Here is a 16,524-nt window from a genome sequence, read left to right on the forward strand (position 1 = left end):
CACAGCTGGATCGGGTCTGAGGCAGCCCAGGTCCCGTGGCAGGTCTGAGCCAACGCGGACTTTTAAAGAAATTAAGCTGGTGGCAGTTCTGCCCCTGAGCGCAGCTCTACGTTGAATCTTTAATGCTGAAAATGTAGAAACTTGACAAAACTATTCCGGGGAGTGTGGTGGCCAGGTCTCTCGGCGAGTAGCGTGCACCGGGGAGAGAGCAGCAACTACCCTCTGTTGAAGCCCTAGGTGACCTTCGACCTATGACCCGCACCTTGCTCGGCGCTTCCTGGCGCAGCTTCCGCCCCCGCCCCTCCCGCGAAGGGCCGGCCCAAGGGATGTGGGCAGGGCCCTGGAGCCGGCGGTTAGGAGCCGTGCCTGTTGGGGGCGGGTCTCGCGAGGGGCGGGATTTGAGGAGGCATCCCCGCATTGGGCTGCCGGGTGTGGGCGGGGCCTAGCGCCGGGCTGGGTTGGACGGAGCGGGGTGCGAGTTGCCGCCTCTGGGTTAACTGGACTCCGGCGGCCAAACCTCCGGAGGCCGGGGGAGGCAGGCCGGCCTGTAGCAGATCCCGGATCTAGGACTTTCCAGGCCGGACCGGAATCAGGACCGGCCCTGCCCCAAACCAGTCTGTGAGGAACTCGCGAACTTGGGTTAGGAAATCCCGGAACCCGGATCAACAAACACCAGAACCGGAATTTAGAGCGGAAAGTCCCGGAGCACGGATCGCGGAGCGGACTCGGCGCGGAGCCCGGAGTCCGGATCGCTGCATCGCCGGACGGGACGGAGTGATGTCTGGCCGTGGCGCGGGCGGGTTCCCGCTGCCCCCGCTGAGTCCCGGCGGCGGTGCCGTTGCCGCGGCTCTCGGAGCGCCGCCTCCGCCTGCCGGACCCGGCATGCTGCCCGGACCGGCGCTCCGAGGGCCGGGGCCGGCAGGAGGCGTGGGGGGCCCGGGGGCCGCTGCCTTCCGCCCCATGGGCCCCGCGGGCCCCGCGGCGCAGTACCAGGTGAGCAGGGATGGGCGGGCGGCGCCGCGAGCACGCGGGTGTCAGGGTACGGGAGGGGGTTCTGGGGCGACCTCCTGGACTGGAGGTACAGGGGCCCTGCATGTGGAACGCACGCGACAAAGTGGAGGGCAAGGCGGCCAGGGGCCCTCGGAATCGGCGAGGTGGTGGTGGAGCACTTCGGGGACAGGGTAAGAGGGTGGAGGGGATTCTGAGTAGCTGAGAGATGGAGGAGTTGTGGGCGGGTGGGCTGAGAAAGAGTGTAGGTCCTGGGGGGAGGGTGGGGGCGGGTCCTAGGAAGTGATCCGAAAGTTTTGAAAAAGGGCCCCCACCGAGAAACCAGGGTTACCCTGCAGTTGGCCTCGGTCCCACTCCAAGTCTGAACTGTTGTTTGTAGCTGGGAACTGGCAGGGTCCTAGCCAGTCTGAGATGGCTCCCAGCTGCTCACGAGGAGGCAGGGCCTGGCTTCCCACGGGCACCGGAGGCCCAGGATGGGGCCGGGGGATTTCGGCCTGTGCAGTGGCGAGTCGACCCCTGGGTCAGGCCCAGGAGGCCTTTCACGGGATGACTCTGAGTTGGACCAGAGACAGTGGTGGCCAGGCCTGAAGAAGGACACAGCCCGGCCCATTCTGGGCAGACTCTCGTTCTGGCGTTCTGCCCGGTGTCGCAGTGTCCAGCAGTTGATTTGTTTGGAGGAGCAGAGAGGCTCCACCGAGCCCTGCTGCTCTGGGGCTGGAGGATCCTGGGAGAGTTGCTTCAAAGGGTTCTATCCAGAGCCCTTTGGGGCTTGGCTTGGAAGAGAGCGTCTCAGGTTGCAGCTTCAAAGGCCATTGAGAGGCAGAGGCTGGGAGCCTGTGTGAGGAACTGAGCCTGACTCTGCTGGTGGGATTCATCAGCCCCCCGCCGTTGTTTCTGGTTGTCCCACAACGCTTGGGGATTGCACCCATCCTGTTTCCTGTCCCCGCTCCACTTCTATTTAGCCTTTACGTTCTAGCAATGCCATATTCCAACCCATGTGCCACTTGGCACTGGCTCCTGGCAAGTTTGAGGGAAAGAAGGAAGCCGGGGCTTCTATTCTTCCTTTATGTCCCCAGGTGGAGGTCCTCGAAATGGGTCCTCATCGAATAGGGTACGCATGTCTCCCCAGGAGCCCTGGGCCCCACTTTCTGAAGAGATGCTTACCTGGGAAGAGTGATTTTCCCCTCTTACCACTCATTCTCCCTGCTCCCTCTAAAAAAACAACAAAAGAAAAACAAAGGGTTTTTCTGACAGAGACAGACCTGGTCTGTCTTTCTCATCTTGCTCTTCCCCATGGGGATTCATGGGCCCAAGGTGCCCCGAAGGGATGCCTCCATCAGTCATTCCGGCCCTGGGCCAGCTAGCTGAGCCCTGGCCTGGGAGCCCTCCTATGGGCCTTTGGCCCGAGAAGGATCTGAGGGATGGATGATAGGAGCCTCTCCAGTTCCTCAGCTTGCAACCCATGGGAAACGGGCTTTGGGGAAAGCCCCTGAGAGGATGGATTCCACAGCAACCCGTAGACCAGCGATGGCGAACCTTTTGAGCTCGGCGTGTCGGCATTTTGAAAAAACCTAACTTAACTCTGGTGCCGGGTCACATATAGAAATTTTTTTGATATTTGCAACCATAGTAAAACAAAGACTTATATTTTTGATATTTATTTTATATATTTAAATGCCATTTAACAAAGAAAAACCAACCAAAAAAATGAGTTCGCGTGTCACCTCTGACACGCGTGTCATAGGTTCGCCATCACTGACGTAGGGAGTGACCTTGAGCCAGTGGCAAGACTGAGCAGGCTGGTCAGGTAGCCTCAGGCTGCTGGGGGTGGGAACAGGGGTGAGGCTCACGGGGAAGGCGCTGAGCCTCTGCTTCCCTGGGCTGCCCATCCCACCAGCTCGACCTTTTCCAGGGGGAGGCAGTAGAGGTTGATGGGAGGGAAGACCCAGTTAGTTCTCTCTGCCTGAATTGAAGGAGGGTCGTGTTTGGCCTCTTACCAAGTCCAGTTGTGTGCTCAAGGAGAAGGGACTTGAGATCTGAGAAGCAAGGAGGGTCCTGTCTGTTAGGGCACATGAGGTGAGCTGGAAGAGCAAAGATTTCAGGACCCAAGTTGAGCAACAAGGGAGCCTATTGAAAGAAGGGAAGTGATGACCCACCTTCCTCCAGGCGTGGTCCTAGCTGTGGATCACAGATAGCCAAGCTCGCGGCTGAGGAGCTCAATGCAGACAACAAAGAAACACATTGCTGTGTTCACTCCAGAGAGTTTAAAATAGTTTTCACTTGTGGAGGGGGATGTCTTCTGGGCCCGTAGGCCCAGCCACCAGCTTTGAGGCAGGGCTGAACATGCTTTCTGGAGGCCTGGAGGGAGCAGCATCAGGCCCAGTCCTGCTCCTGGGTGGTGGAGGTAAAATAAAGCTTAGAATGTGGGTTGGTGCGAGGCTACAGGGCCAGGAGTTCACCTCGCGCTTCTGGGGTTCAGGGCACTGAGCTAGACCTTCCTAGCCCTGCTGCAGGTGGGGAGTTAGGGAACTTGAAAGTTCTGGGTTGCATTCTTTTTCCTTTTTTATAATCCTTGGGTTGTTTTTTGGAAGAGGAAGAGTTACTGGTGGAGCTTGGCAGGGCCAGGCTGGGATTTCATGAATAAGCAGCCCTCCCCTGGGCCCCTTCCCCCTCCTGGAGGAAGCCAGGGGCCTGGGGTGCGCTGGGGGCTCTGCGCCTGGGAAGTCTGGAGCAGATGTCTGGGAGGGGCCTCCTCTAGGCCTGCCTGTGCTGCCTTGTCTTGGAACTTTGAGTTACCGGAGCACCTGCCCGGGAGGGGTGGTGCTGCAGAGGTTTTGTGAACGCCCTAGTGAGGAGCACAGGGGCCTGGCTCGCACTCGGCTGGTTTCATTGCCTCAGTTGTTCCTCCCCTTCGGATCAGGCACTGAGTGGGAAAACATATCTGGGATGTCCGGGGACTGGGCTTACAGCTGTGGTCACACTGACTTTTTTTCTGCAATCCCTGGCCATGGCTCATTAAGGCAGAGAAACGGCTGTCTTTTGCCTTTCAGCAGCTCAGATGAAAATCTCTCTGATGAGGAGAGACTTATGGCAGGAATCCTGAGGCCCCAGAGCTCTCACCCCACCCCCATGGTTAACTCTCCATTCTCCCAAATGCTTCCTTCCCACCCTACCTACTCTTCCCTTCCCCATGCTTTTGGTTCATGTTTCTCTCCATCTCTCCATCTGGACAAGAATCTGACCCTCTGTGGTGAGAACATGGATTTTGTGCTAGATGAAGAGATGGGAGGAAGAATCTCATCTCCATGATTCTGGGGCAGGGGTCCTTTGAGTTGGTGCGAGTCCCCACCGGCTTGGCTTGGTTGGCTGGTTGTGCTGGTTGCATAATCTGGGCCCTGGGGCCAGCCCTGTGAAGCTGCCAGGGCCTGTGTGTGAGGCAAAGCTGCCAAACGGGCCTTGCAGACAGCAGCCATGGGAAGGGAGGTGGGAAGAGGGTTGGTTACTCCTGCATGGGCTCCACAAATGTTGGGGAGCTGGACCTCTGGGAAAGCCTACAAGCTTCTAAAGAAGTCATTTCTGTCACCCAGATTCCTCTGCTGCCCCTATGACTCTGTCCCTTGTGTCCCAGGATAATCTTATCTCCATTCTCCAGGTTGGGACTGTGAGGGCTTATGAGCCAGGTGGTGTGTGGACATAGGCAGAGTCCAGGTGTCAGCTGCTCTGTCTCCCATGAGCCACAGCTTCCCTTTGGGATCTTCTGGTATAGGGGGTTGGGGGCTGGGCAGTAGGGAGGTGAGCGAAGAGTCCAGTTCTGGGTTGTGAGTAGGGGCCATATGGTGACCAGATGTTTCCATACTGTGCTGCGGCCACCCCCACCAATTGAGACATGTCCAAGCCATCCTGTTGCAGCTTGCTTACCTGGAGTGCTGCTGCCTGATGGCCTTGCCAGCCTATTGAACTTCTTTCTCCCCTCAGGCACAGCACCAGGCTGGCAACGGGATGGGTTTAAAGGCTCTGCCCGTTCAGCCTGCTCATACCACACACTGCACCCTGCTGCTTGGCTATGACACCACCCCCGGGCTCCTGTGCTGTGCTTCTCCATCCTAGGATGGGAATGCTTGGTTGGACCATCTGAGGGCCTCACGAGTGCCTTGAAGCTGGCTAGTCCCAAGGAGCAGGGGCATAGCCTGCTGGGGCTGGAAGGTGGCATTAGGCCCTGAAAACTCCCCCAGGCCTTTCCCTCTGCAGGCAGGATTCTCCTCCCACCCCCCCGGGCTCTGCAGGCCTCATTCGCTGGCACAGCTGCCAGGGCGGTTGAAGGGGCGGGGCAGGTGTGGTTTACACTTCTGCTATCAGACGCCTGCTTCCCTTTGTTTCTGGCACTTCAGCCTGGCCTCTGCGGTGTGCTGTTCAGGGCTGGACCTGGCCGAGGACAGGGATGGAGGGGTTGGGCTCTGGGCCTCATAGGGCCCTGCCACTGACCTGTGCACCCCCTTTGGCTCACTTCCCCCAGCGGCCGGGCATGTCACCAGGGAGCCGGATGCCCATGGCTGGCTTGCAGGTGGGACCCCCTACGGGCTCCCCATTTGGTACAGCTACTCCACTTCGACCTGGCATGCCACCCACCATGATGGACCCATTCCGAAAACGCCTGCTTGTGCCCCAGGCCCAGCCCCCGATGCCTGCCCAGCGCCGGGGGTAAGCCTGTTTTTCCCACTCTACCTAGCACAGCTGTAGTGGCAACAGAAGGCTTTCCTCCGTCCTAAGAACTGCTATGACTGAGGAAGGCTCCTTGTTCTCCTGGGGGAGGATCCTGGGGACTGGAGGGATGGATGGGGTTGGGGGTCTTTTGGACCATTGACCTGTTAATTGAGTTTCTGTCCTCCCCAGGTTAAAGAGGAGGAAGATGGCAGATAAGGTTCTACCTCAGCGAGTGAGTATGTTGGGAGGGGCCTAGGGGGCTCACCCAATGGCTGGCTATGGATGGAGTCAATCTCCTCCAGCCCTGCGATGGGGAAGGGAGAGAAGAAAGAGCCAGAGCTGCAGCTGAAACAACGGATGAATTCCTTCCCCCTTCCTCCAGATTCGGGAGCTTGTCCCAGAGTCTCAGGCGTACATGGACCTCTTGGCTTTTGAGCGGAAGCTGGACCAGACCATTGCTCGCAAGCGGATGGAGATCCAGGAGGCCATCAAAAAGCCTCTAACGGTGTGTGCAGCCCTGGCTAATCGTGGGCCTTCCCACGCTCTCTGCCTCTCCTCGGCCTGGTTTTTTGGGGGCTAAGTGAGGGTCTGTGATGAGTAGAGCAGGATTTTTCACTGCGGATGCAGCCTTTAGTGGAGCATGAACTCAGTTAATGTGGTGGGACCAGCATGTTTTTTATGAAATATAAAATAGTAGAAATTAAAATAATTCTCCATTGTAAAGTACTTACCAGAATAGTAGAGGTATTATTCATAACATTTTTGTTTCAGGTGTTTATATAGATGTGTGTGGATTCTGGGTCATGATTTAAAATGTAAATCATGTTGCCCTAGCCCAGTGGTTGGTAAACTGCGGCTCGTGAGCCACATGTGGCTCTTTGGCCCCTTGAGTGTGGCTCTTCCACAAAATACCACGTGTGGGCATGCACATACAGTGCGATTGAAACTTCGTGGCCCATGCGCAGAAGTTGGTATTTTATGGAAGAGCCACACTCAAGGGGCCAAAGAGCCACATGTGGCTTGCGAGCCGCAGTTTGCCGACCACTGCCCTAGCCGGTTTGGCTCAGCAGATAGAGTGTTGGCCTGTGGACTGAAGGGTCCTGAGTTCGATTCTGATCAAGGGCACATGCCCAGGTTTCGGGCTCGATCCCCAGTTGGGGGCATGCAGGAGGCAGCTGATCAATGATTCTCTCTCATGATTGATGTTTCTATCTCTCTTTCCCTCTCCCTTCCTCTCTGAAATCAATAAAAAATATATACTTTATTTTTAAATATTTTATTGATTTTTTACAGAGAGAAGGGGAGAGGGATAGAGAGTTAGAAACATCGATGAGAGAGAAACATTGATCAGCTGCTTCCTGCATACTCCCTACTGGGTATGTGCCCTCAACCAAGGTACATGCCCTTGACCGGAATCGAACATGCAACCCTTGAGTCCGCAGACCGACGCTCTATCCACTGAGCCAAACTGGTTAGGGCTATACTTTTTTTTAAAGTTAAAAAAAGTAAATAAAATGCAAATCATGTTGATCATGGTCAGAAGTTTGAAAGGTAAAACTGGAGGATTAGGATAATTCTTCTCTCCTTACCTATCCCTAGAGCTTTTCTTTTTCTTCTTCTTCCTCTTTCTTTTTAATAATAATCTAGCACAGTCCCCTGAATGGTGAAGGCTTTCTAGGAGACGAGAATGTTTTGGGGCTGTGATGAGTTTTATTTAAAACTAGAGGCCTGGGGACAAAAAATTTGTGCACTCGGGGCGGGGGGGTTGGGGGGGGGGCGCCTCCTCAGCCCAGCCTGTGCCTCTCACAGTCTGGGACCCCTTGGGAGATGACCACCTGCTGGTTTAGGCCTGCTCCCTGGGGGATTAGGCCTAAGCTGGCAGTCAGACATCCTTCTAGCAGCCCGGGAGCCCTTGGGGGATGTCTACTTGTCAGCAGGGAGCAGGCCTAAGCTGCAGTCAGACATCCTTAGCGCTGCTGAGGAGGCGGGAGAGGCTCCCACCACCACTGTACTGGCAGCCGGCAGCCTGGCTTGTGGCTGAGCAGAGCTCCCCCTGTGGGAGCGCACTGACCACCAGGGGTCAGCTCCTGCATTGAGTATCTGCCCCCTGGTGGTCAGTGTGTGTCATAGTGACCAGTCATTCCCAGTCGTTCTGCTGTTAGGGTCAATTTGCATATTATCCTTTTATTATATAGGAGTGCCTGGCCAGCCTGGGTGAGGGGCTGATGGCTGTTTGCAGGTTGGCCACAGCCCCTTTAGGGTGGGGGTTCCTGCTGGGGTGCCTGGCCAGCCTGGGTGAGGAGCTGAGGGCCGTTTTCAGGCTGGCTAAGCCCCCCAGTGGGGACCCTCACCCCATGAGGGTGTGGCTATCCTGGGTGAGGGCCTGATGGCTGTTTGCAGGCTGGTCACAACCCCAGGCACCCAAGCTCCAAGTGGAGGCTGGCTGGAAGCAGGTATCTGGGGTTTATTTGTCTTCTATAATTGAAACTGTTGCCATGAGCGGAGGCCACAGCCGGCTCAGGGCAGGCAGGAAGCTTGGCTTCCTCCATCGCCCAGGCAACCAAGTCTCCTGCTTGCTCCAGCTCCATGGCTGCTGGCCGCCATCTTGGTTGGGTTAATTTGCATATAGTCACTCTGATTGCTGGTGGGCGTGGCTTAGGGCATAGCGAAGGTACAGTCAGTTAGCATCTTTGTCTTTTATTAGTGTAGCTAAGAGCTGGAGGCTTCTGATTTGCCTGATAGCACCTTGTGTGTCCACTGATTCCACAGTGTTGGAACTGTGGATAGTGCATCTGTTCCCCCCATAAAACTGGAAGTCCCTTGAAGGCCAAGATAAGGAGCCTAACAAGGTGCTGGCCCATAGCTGCCACTCAGTATTGATGTTGAATGAGCTCAGATGGGAAGACAGGGGGAGCATTGTTTTCTAACATGTTGGTCCACCTCTGTCTTCTTCTTTTCAGCAAAAACGAAAGCTGCGGATCTACATTTCCAATACGTTCAGTCCCAGCAAGGCGGAAGGTGACAGTGCAGGAACTGCAGGGACCCCTGGGGGAACCCCATCAGGGGACAAGGTGGCTTCCTGGGAACTCCGAGTGGAAGGAAAACTCCTGGATGATGTGAGTTGGGGAAGAAGCTATCTGGAGAGGACATGGCCTGTGTGGATTTTAAGACTGGGGCCAGCCACTTGGGCACTTCTGGGAAGTCCTACCTGAGGGAAAGGGCAGTGCTCCCGGTCAAGCTTTGCACTGGGCCAAGCCAGTCAGAGGTTGGGAGATTTGTATGGTTATTACAACAGTTCTCCTACAGGTGACAGTAAAGTGTCTTGAAGGGATTCCCTTTAAAAAAAAAAAAATATATATATACACACACACACACACACACACACACACACACACACACACATACATATATTTCTTTTATTGATTTCAGAGAGCAAGGGAGAGGGAGAGAGAGATAGAAACATCAATGATGAGAGAGAATCATTGATTGGCTGCCTCCTGCATGACCCCACTGGGGATCGAGCCCGCAACCTGGGCATGTGCCCTTGGCTGGAATCAAACCCAGGACCCTTCAGTCCACAGGCCGACGCTCTATCCACTGAGCCAAGCCAGTTAGGGTGTCCCTTTTTTAATTAAAAATCCTATGTTGGCTAACAGTGGGGCTGCACAGAGAGTCCTTTTCTTACTTCCAGTCATTCATTCTTCCCTGCTTCCTTCAGGGCCTAAGAATCCTCAGTACCCTGAACTTCAGGGCTGAAACAGTATTCCTCTTTTGGGGGCTTAGCATAGCTTAGCTTTGACAGCTCAGCAGCACTCCCATCTCACCCCTTTCCCTCCCCAGCCTAGCAAACAGAAGAGGAAGTTCTCTTCATTCTTTAAGAGCCTCGTCATTGAGCTAGACAAGGAGCTATACGGGCCTGACAACCACCTGGTGGAGGTGAGAGTGGACCTGGGGCATGGGAGCACAGGCTGATGTGCCAGGTGCACAGAGAAATAGGCTCGGTCCCCTTGGAGAGGGCCGAGTGTATGTTCATGCCCACCCCTTGGTGATGAACTGTGCTCCCTTCCTCCCTGCCAGTGGCATCGGATGCCCACCACCCAGGAAACGGATGGCTTCCAGGTGAAACGGCCTGGAGACCTCAATGTCAAGTGTACCCTCCTGCTCATGCTGGATCATCAGGTGACTGGGGCCATGTCTCAGGGACAGGGGCAGGTTTATTATAAACCCTTCCTGTCCCTGCCCTATTCTGTGGCTTTGGTTTTTCACAAGAACCCCTCCTTTGACTTCCTTCTATCCCCAGCCTCCTCAGTACAAGTTGGACCCCCGACTGGCAAGGCTGCTGGGAGTGCACACACAGACAAGGGCCGCCATCATGCAGGCCCTGTGGCTTTACATCAAACACAACCAGCTGCAGGATGGGCATGAGCGCGAGTACATCAACTGCAACCGTTACTTCCGCCAGGTTAGCTGGGAACTCCTCCTGGTCTTGCAGCCCCTGCGTTGCCTGTTGTCCCAGAGCCCCACTGAGCTAGCTCTTGGCCACATTCTTCACACACTCCCTGCGAGGACCCGCTTCCCCCCCGTGCCCTGAAAGGCACCTTTGGTACTCTCTCTAGATCTTCAGTTGTGGTCGTCTCCGATTCTCCGAGATTCCCATGAAGCTGGCTGGCTTGCTGCAGCATCCAGACCCCATTGTTATCAACCATGTCATTAGGTCAGTGGGAAGAGGGCACTGGGAAGGCTCTTCTAAGAGCAAAGAGCAATTTACCTTTGGATTGATCTAAAGCAGGTCTGGTTTCTTGCTCCCCAAGTGTGTGTAGGTTTGGCCCAGGTGGGTGGGATGGATACTGCTATGTACTCATCCTTCCCTTCCTGCGTGCTGCCTACAGCGTGGACCCTAATGACCAGAAGAAGACAGCCTGTTATGACATTGATGTGGAGGTGGATGACCCACTCAAGGCCCAGATGAGCAATTTCCTGGCCTCTACCACCAATCAGCAGGAGATTGCCTCCCTTGATGTCAAGGTTGGCCCTCTGTACCTCCCCCCTCACCTCCTCTGGGGCCCAAGTTGGGGGTGGGCATTCTCTTGGGCATTTCTATACATGTAGCACCTTGGGATAGGATTTCTGCCCAAGTCCTTTGTGGTTGGGTCTGGAAATAGACCCCTTAGAAGTGGGGGCCAGTCTGACATATATATATATATACACCCCTCCCCCCCAGATCCATGAGACCATCGAGTCCATCAACCAGCTGAAGACCCAGAGGGATTTCATGCTCAGCTTTAGCACTGACCCCCAGGACTTCATCCAGGAATGGCTCCGTTCCCAGCGCCGAGACCTCAAGGTGTGGTCCTCTTTCCTGGTGATGAGACCAGGTTAAACTCTGGGTGGTTTTATCCCCATCACTATTGATTCCAGGGGCTCAGGAGTGGGAATTATGCTACCACTTTTTCCTGGCTCTTTGCAGATCATCACTGATGTGATTGGGAATCCTGAGGAGGAGAGACGAGCTGCTTTCTACCACCAGCCCTGGGCCCAGGAAGCAGTGGGGAGGCATATCTTTGCCAAGGTGAGACTCTGCCCTGTTTGCCCTTCTGTGGTTGTGAGCAGCAGAAGCCTGAGCTGCTGGTCTCTCTTCCAGGTGCAGCAGCGAAGGCAGGAACTGGAACAGGTGCTGGGAATTCGCCTGACCTAACTGCTCAGGGATCCCTTCCTTTCTTCCCAGCCCAGGCATCATCCCTTTCTCAGCCTGGAAGGGACCACCATCTGAGGCTGCAGACACATAGGATAAGGAGCAGGGTGAGGGTTTGTCCTGTTACCCTCAGCTTCCCAGTGTTAGTTTCATAAATGTAGCAGTAGGATTCCTTGTTGCTTGGTCCCCAAAGCCTTATTACTTACTTTACGCATTGGCTTTAATTGGGTTCACAATAAATGCCTCTGCTCCCTGCAGGCAGGCCCACTAGGACTACTGGGGGCCTGGCTTTGCCATTGTAAGGGAGAAGGTTCAGAACCAAAGGCCATTGGCTTTGCTTGTTTACAGACTTCCCCTTGGGGCAAGTGCCCTAGCTGGCTCTGGGGAGCTGGGCAAGGAAGAGAGACTCAGCTCACTCTTCCTACCCTTTCTAAACCAAAGTTCTTTGCCATTCCAACCAGCCCAGCCTTGCTGCTGGCTTTTTCCTTTTCTTTGGGTATTTGCACTATTTGGGGAGCAGGTTCTTCTATGTGGGAGCCACTTTTTTGTACAGGGGGCAAGTTGGGGTTTTTCAGGGAGCCCTGTTTGGTGCCTCCTCCCTATTTTCTTTCCTCAATCTATGCAAGCGGCTCTGGCCGCCATCATCTCCTGGGATGCCAGAGGGCTGCCACTCCAGCTCTTGGGCCCAGGGCTATAAAGCCTCCTAGAGGAAGGGGACACTCACGTTCTCTGGCTTGGCCTGAGGCATGGGTGTGTGTGCTTGGTGGAGGGCAGGGGGGAGGGGGAACTCATTGCCATTTGGAGCTTGGTAAGAAGGGTGGGCCTAGGGCTTGGAAAGTGCCACTTCTGGCAGGTTTGGAAATTTCCAAATAAATCCTTGTTTATTGGTGGTGCCCAGACCTGGTCATTGAACAGTGCGGCCACTCATTAATAAACCGAAGTCCTAAAGGCCTTGTCCTGCAGAGCTTTATTTGAGGATCTACACGGACCATCCACCTCACTTCCATAGCTTCTTGATGGACATGTTTTTCTCACTATCCTTCTGCATGACCTGCAGAGAGAGAAAACATTAAGTTACCAACTGGGTGAACACAGGCCCTATCCCCACTGCTTTAGAGCCACCGTCAGCAAAGGCAGAAAAGATGGAGACCTGTACCTTGGCTACCGCCATCTCGAAGTCCTCCTGGGTGACATGGACTCGCCGTTCCCGTAGGGCATACATGCCAGCTTCCGTGCACACACCCTGAGCAGGGAAAGGAAGACAGGCTGTTACTGTGTCCTTGAACCCAGAGCTTCCTGCCTCTGCCCCTTCCTTTTCCTGGGCCTGCTGATTACCTTCACTTCAGCCCCTGATGCTCCTGGCATGAGCTCAGCAATTTTTCTCAGGTTGATCCCCCGGGTCAGGTTCATTTTTCGAGAATGAATCTTCAAAATGTCCAGGCGAGCCTAGAGATGAGAGGAAAAACCTGAGCCCCACTGTCTACCCCCTCAGCCAGATCCATGCCCAGCAGTGCCCATCACAAACCTCCTCATTAGGGGGTGGGAATTCAATTTTTCTGTCAATGCGCCCTGGGCGAAGCAAAGCCGAGTCCAGGATGTCAATCCTATTAGTAGCCATGATAACCTGAGTGGAGAAGGGGTGTGGCATCAGTTAGGCTCCTCCCCAGGTTGCACCTCACCCATGGCCTTCCCTCAGCTCCTCCCATCTCTAACACCACCTCACCTTGATATTCTTGGTGGCCTCAAAGCCATCTAGCTGGTTGAGCAGCTCCAGCATGGTACGCTGCACTTCACTGTCCCCCCCAGAACCCCCCTCCAGCCGTGAGGAGCCGATGGAGTCGATTTCGTCCATGAAGATGATAGATGGAGCGTGTTCTCGTGCCATGACAAACAGCTCCCTCACCATTCTTGCCCCTGTGCCGAGGCCAAGCTGGCATTAGGAGTTGAGTTCCCTACCCTTACCCTACCCCACCCCCCCTCCTTCTGCTTGGTTTTCATGTTTCTAGCCACAGTTACCTTCCCCGATGAATTTTTGTACCAATTCAGAGCCAGAGACACGAATAAAGGTACAGTCTGTATGATGAGCTACAGCCCGGGCCAATAGTGTCTTCCCAGTGCCTGGGGGTCCATACAGCAGCACTCCCTAGAGGGAAACAGCAGGTCTCAGGGCAGAAAGCCAGCCCCATGTTTCATTCAATGAACACATGCTGCTTGCTCTGTGCTGGATCCCATAATAGAAGCTTAGAGATATAAAAGAATGAATGTTAAGGTCCCTTCTGGTGTTTCTATCCAAACCTCCTCAGTGCCCTGATAGTATCTCTCCCCCAGCCCTCTTGAGTGGGGAGGGCCAACTTATCCCTCCCCAAACCCTGCACCCTGCCTGGCCTGGGACAGGTGAGGAGGAACAGCATGGCCCTCCCACAGAAGCCCTACTTCTCACCTTAGGCTGTGCAATGCCCAGTGCTTCAAAGAGTTCAGGATGCTTAACAGGCAGCTCGATGACTTCTTTGATCTCCTTGATCTGCTTGTCCAGTCCACCAATCATCTCATAAGTGGAATCTGGCACCTTCTCCACCATCATCAGTGACACCAGTGGGTCTACCTTGTTGGGCAGGATCTTGTGCAGAGTGTAGCTGTCATTCCTTAGAGCCACCCGGCAGTTGGGTGTCACCTGGGAGAGGGGAGAGACTTTCAGGAAGCTGTGTGGAGAGAACTGACCCAAACTCCCATCTCATCTGCTGCACTCACATCATTGATGTCGATGTTCTTGTCCACGTCTACAACAAACTTGCCCTCAGGATGCACCTAAAGAAACAGGACTCATGATTTTTCCTGATGTCACCAAACCACCAACCTCCCCCAGGGAGACCCATAAGTCCTAGAATAATGTGACAGAATGCTGTCCTTGGAAGGCTACACACAAAGGTATGGGAATGCAGCGGATGGTCCCTGGGGTGATGCTGCCTTTACCTTAACCAACACTTTCTTCTTATCCATGGCACGGACTACTTCCCCCACATAGGAGCCCTGCTCCTGCAACAGCTGTAGCTCCTCCCGCAACAGGCGAACTGGATGGGAAACAGACATAGTGGTCACCCAGCTTCTTTGGTGTTCCCTCCCCGATAATTCAATACCCAGGAACTAAGCACATTTGGAAGGGAAAGCCACAAAAAGAAAATACCAATTCTATTTAAGGGGGTTGCTATGGGGCTTGGAAAGAGATGTGCATGTGAATAACTATATAACATTGCAAGCCATATCCATGGACTGGGAGAAAACAAAAGCACCAATGTGAAGGTCATTCAAGGAGATCTGAACAGTCAGAAGTCAGACCAACTGCCCACAGCCAACCTTCCCTCTTCCCTTCCCCCTCACCTTTTGCATTAAGCTCATTTCTCTGTGCCTGCAACCTCCGGAGATTTTGGCTTTTATCATTCACAATCAGCTGCGGAGGACAAGAAGTTTCAAGAGGCAGAAAAAAGTAGGACGTTAAGATCTTGGTCAAGACCCTCAGGCTGGTATGAACCGAGTGAGGGAAGAGGACAAGCATCTTCAGGTTTCAGATTCACCATGATGCTAATGGCCTTGGCCTGTCCTCCAGCAGCCCCTCTGATCAAAAAAGGCTACTTGTCTAACACTGGTCCAGAAGAACAAACCCTAATGGGGCAACATTACAACTGGCTCATGTAGACAATTTCTTGCAGGGTGGCATATCAACATGCTCCAGTGGGAAGATCTTTGAGTCAGAAGCCTAAGTTCTAGCCCTCCTGCTGCCAAGTAACTGCTAGGCAGAGCCATTTAAAACATCTAGTTCTGTTACCAACTGCAAGTGGGCATAGCATCACTACACCATGCCTCTTTTCAGGACTGTCGTATGAAATCACAAGTGCATTTCAAAAATGAAACCCATATACAATACCTACAAATGTACCTGGAGTTTAGAAACTCCCTATGGCTTTCCTCCATCCAATGCGTATTCGTTATTCTCCTTATTTCTGTGGTCCCCGCTCCCTCTTTAGGCAAGAGCACTGTGTGGCCAATTCCTTTTTTCAGTCCCCTGGTGTCAGCAATGTCCAGACTCAATTCTGTCTCCCCTTGCACTCACTCTACCCCAACCCCCATCTGATAAACCTCAGCTCCTGAGCCTGTGTCCTCCCTTTTATGTGAAATCCTCTCCATCAGGCGTCTACCCAAAGGAACGGCCTCCTCTGTTTGACTCTGGAAGATGTGTAACAAACTATTCTCCCACTGGCCCCAGTGGGATTGTATGGATCGTTGAAATTCCTCAACCATTTATCCCCCTGCCAGCTCCCTTTGTCCCTCTGGAGCCCGTCTCACCTGGAGTTCTTCAATCTTGGACAGATAATATTGGCGGAGTCCACTGCCTGCCTTCCCCTCTTCCAGCTCCATCTGATGACACAGTGTAATTATTAAACAACAGGCTACATAGCCAAGCCACTTCCAGCCTGGACGGAGGCTTCAGATTTGGGTTCTAACTCTTCCTGCATTTCTTCAGAGCCCTCCCTGACCCCATGACTAAACTAAAAGCAGAATGCGAATGCCGCCTCCCTCATAGGAACCGTAACGACCCAGAGACGACAGACACGCACGGAGCGCTTTGTCCCGAGCCCGGCGCTTTACCGACCCGGGTGCTATTACCACAGGCAGAGCCGGGAGGATGGACGCGTTTCCTGTCTCCTGCGACTCGCAGACGGGCCCGTTCCCGCTCCCATCGCTCATGTCACTCCGCCTCCGCCGCGTCTCCTCTCCCGGCCTGGCCCTGACCCCCCGGGGCCGCGCTGACACAGCACATCCGGTCCCAGGCAGGGCCCGATCTGCATTGGACCACCCACCCCCGACCCACCGACCTCTTGCCCCAGCCGGCGGCCCACCTCGGATCACTCCTGCTCCGCAGCCAGCCCTGGCCCCCGCCCAGCCGCCGCCGCCGCCGCCACATACCTGCTCTGGCCCATCAACCGCCATCTTTCTTCTGTAGTGGAGATCGCCGGCATCCCAGCCGCCTCGGCGCGCAGGCGCAGAAGCAGGGACTCGGAGCCGGAAACCGGGGCAGAGAGTGCTTCCGGGTCATTGGGCCGGGTGCGCGCGGGAATGATAACAAATAA

At 54.6% G+C, this 16,524-nt stretch overlaps 2 protein-coding genes across 3 annotated transcripts; one reads left to right on the top strand and one right to left on the bottom strand.

Moving 5' to 3' along the window:
• Nucleotides 1–777: 777 nt before the first annotated feature.
• On the top strand, nucleotides 778–12,290 carry SMARCD2 (SWI/SNF related, matrix associated, actin dependent regulator of chromatin, subfamily d, member 2). Its single transcript, XM_036340027.1, has 13 exons — nucleotides 778–993; nucleotides 5,522–5,706; nucleotides 5,899–5,941; nucleotides 6,092–6,214; nucleotides 8,670–8,825; nucleotides 9,550–9,645; nucleotides 9,787–9,888; nucleotides 10,010–10,171; nucleotides 10,326–10,423; nucleotides 10,599–10,734; nucleotides 10,931–11,053; nucleotides 11,177–11,278; nucleotides 11,351–12,290. Exons 1-13 carry the CDS (start codon nucleotides 778–780, stop codon nucleotides 11,402–11,404), a joined length of 1,596 nt encoding a protein of 531 aa, XP_036195920.1. The 3' UTR covers nucleotides 11,405–12,290.
• On the bottom strand, nucleotides 12,264–16,515 carry PSMC5 (proteasome 26S subunit, ATPase 5). Of its 2 annotated transcripts, none has more exons than XM_036340047.1 (12): nucleotides 16,361–16,515; nucleotides 15,740–15,811; nucleotides 14,777–14,846; nucleotides 14,372–14,469; nucleotides 14,150–14,206; nucleotides 13,842–14,072; nucleotides 13,418–13,544; nucleotides 13,125–13,315; nucleotides 12,927–13,025; nucleotides 12,737–12,847; nucleotides 12,558–12,644; nucleotides 12,264–12,452 (listed from the first exon to the last, which is right to left on the bottom strand). In XM_036340047.1, the coding sequence occupies exons 1-12, from the start codon at nucleotides 16,382–16,384 to the stop codon at nucleotides 12,399–12,401; spliced, it is 1,221 nt and encodes a 406-aa protein (XP_036195940.1). In that variant the 5' UTR covers nucleotides 16,385–16,515; the 3' UTR covers nucleotides 12,264–12,398. The 2 variants fall into 2 exon arrangements, with proteins under 2 accessions (XP_036195940.1, XP_036195939.1); XM_036340046.1 differs by lacking the exon at nucleotides 16,361–16,515 and adding an exon at nucleotides 16,061–16,210.
• Nucleotides 16,516–16,524: the final 9 nt, after the last annotated feature.

The sequence above is a fragment of the Myotis myotis genome, unplaced genomic scaffold, assembly GCF_014108235.1.
Source record: "Myotis myotis isolate mMyoMyo1 unplaced genomic scaffold, mMyoMyo1.p scaffold_m19_p_17, whole genome shotgun sequence".
NCBI classification, from domain to species: domain Eukaryota; kingdom Metazoa; phylum Chordata; class Mammalia; order Chiroptera; family Vespertilionidae; genus Myotis; species Myotis myotis.

Coding starts and splice junctions, on each gene's coding strand:
- PSMC5 (XM_036340046.1), bottom strand. CDS start 16,141: ATGAGCGATGGGAGCGGGAACGGGCCCGTCTGCGAGTCGCAGGAGACA. Junction 15,812..16,060: donor TCCTCCCGGCTCTGCCTGTG/GTAATAGCACCC, acceptor CTGTGTCATCAG/ATGGAGCTGGAAGAGGGGAA. Junction 14,073..14,149: donor AGAACATCGACATCAATGAT/GTGAGTGCAGCA, acceptor CCCCTCTCCCAG/GTGACACCCAACTGCCGGGT.
- SMARCD2 (XM_036340027.1), top strand. CDS start 778: ATGTCTGGCCGTGGCGCGGGCGGGTTCCCGCTGCCCCCGCTGAGTCCC. Junction 5,942..6,091: donor ATAAGGTTCTACCTCAGCGA/GTGAGTATGTTG, acceptor CCCTTCCTCCAG/ATTCGGGAGCTTGTCCCAGA. Junction 9,889..10,009: donor TGCTCATGCTGGATCATCAG/GTGACTGGGGCC, acceptor TTCTATCCCCAG/CCTCCTCAGTACAAGTTGGA.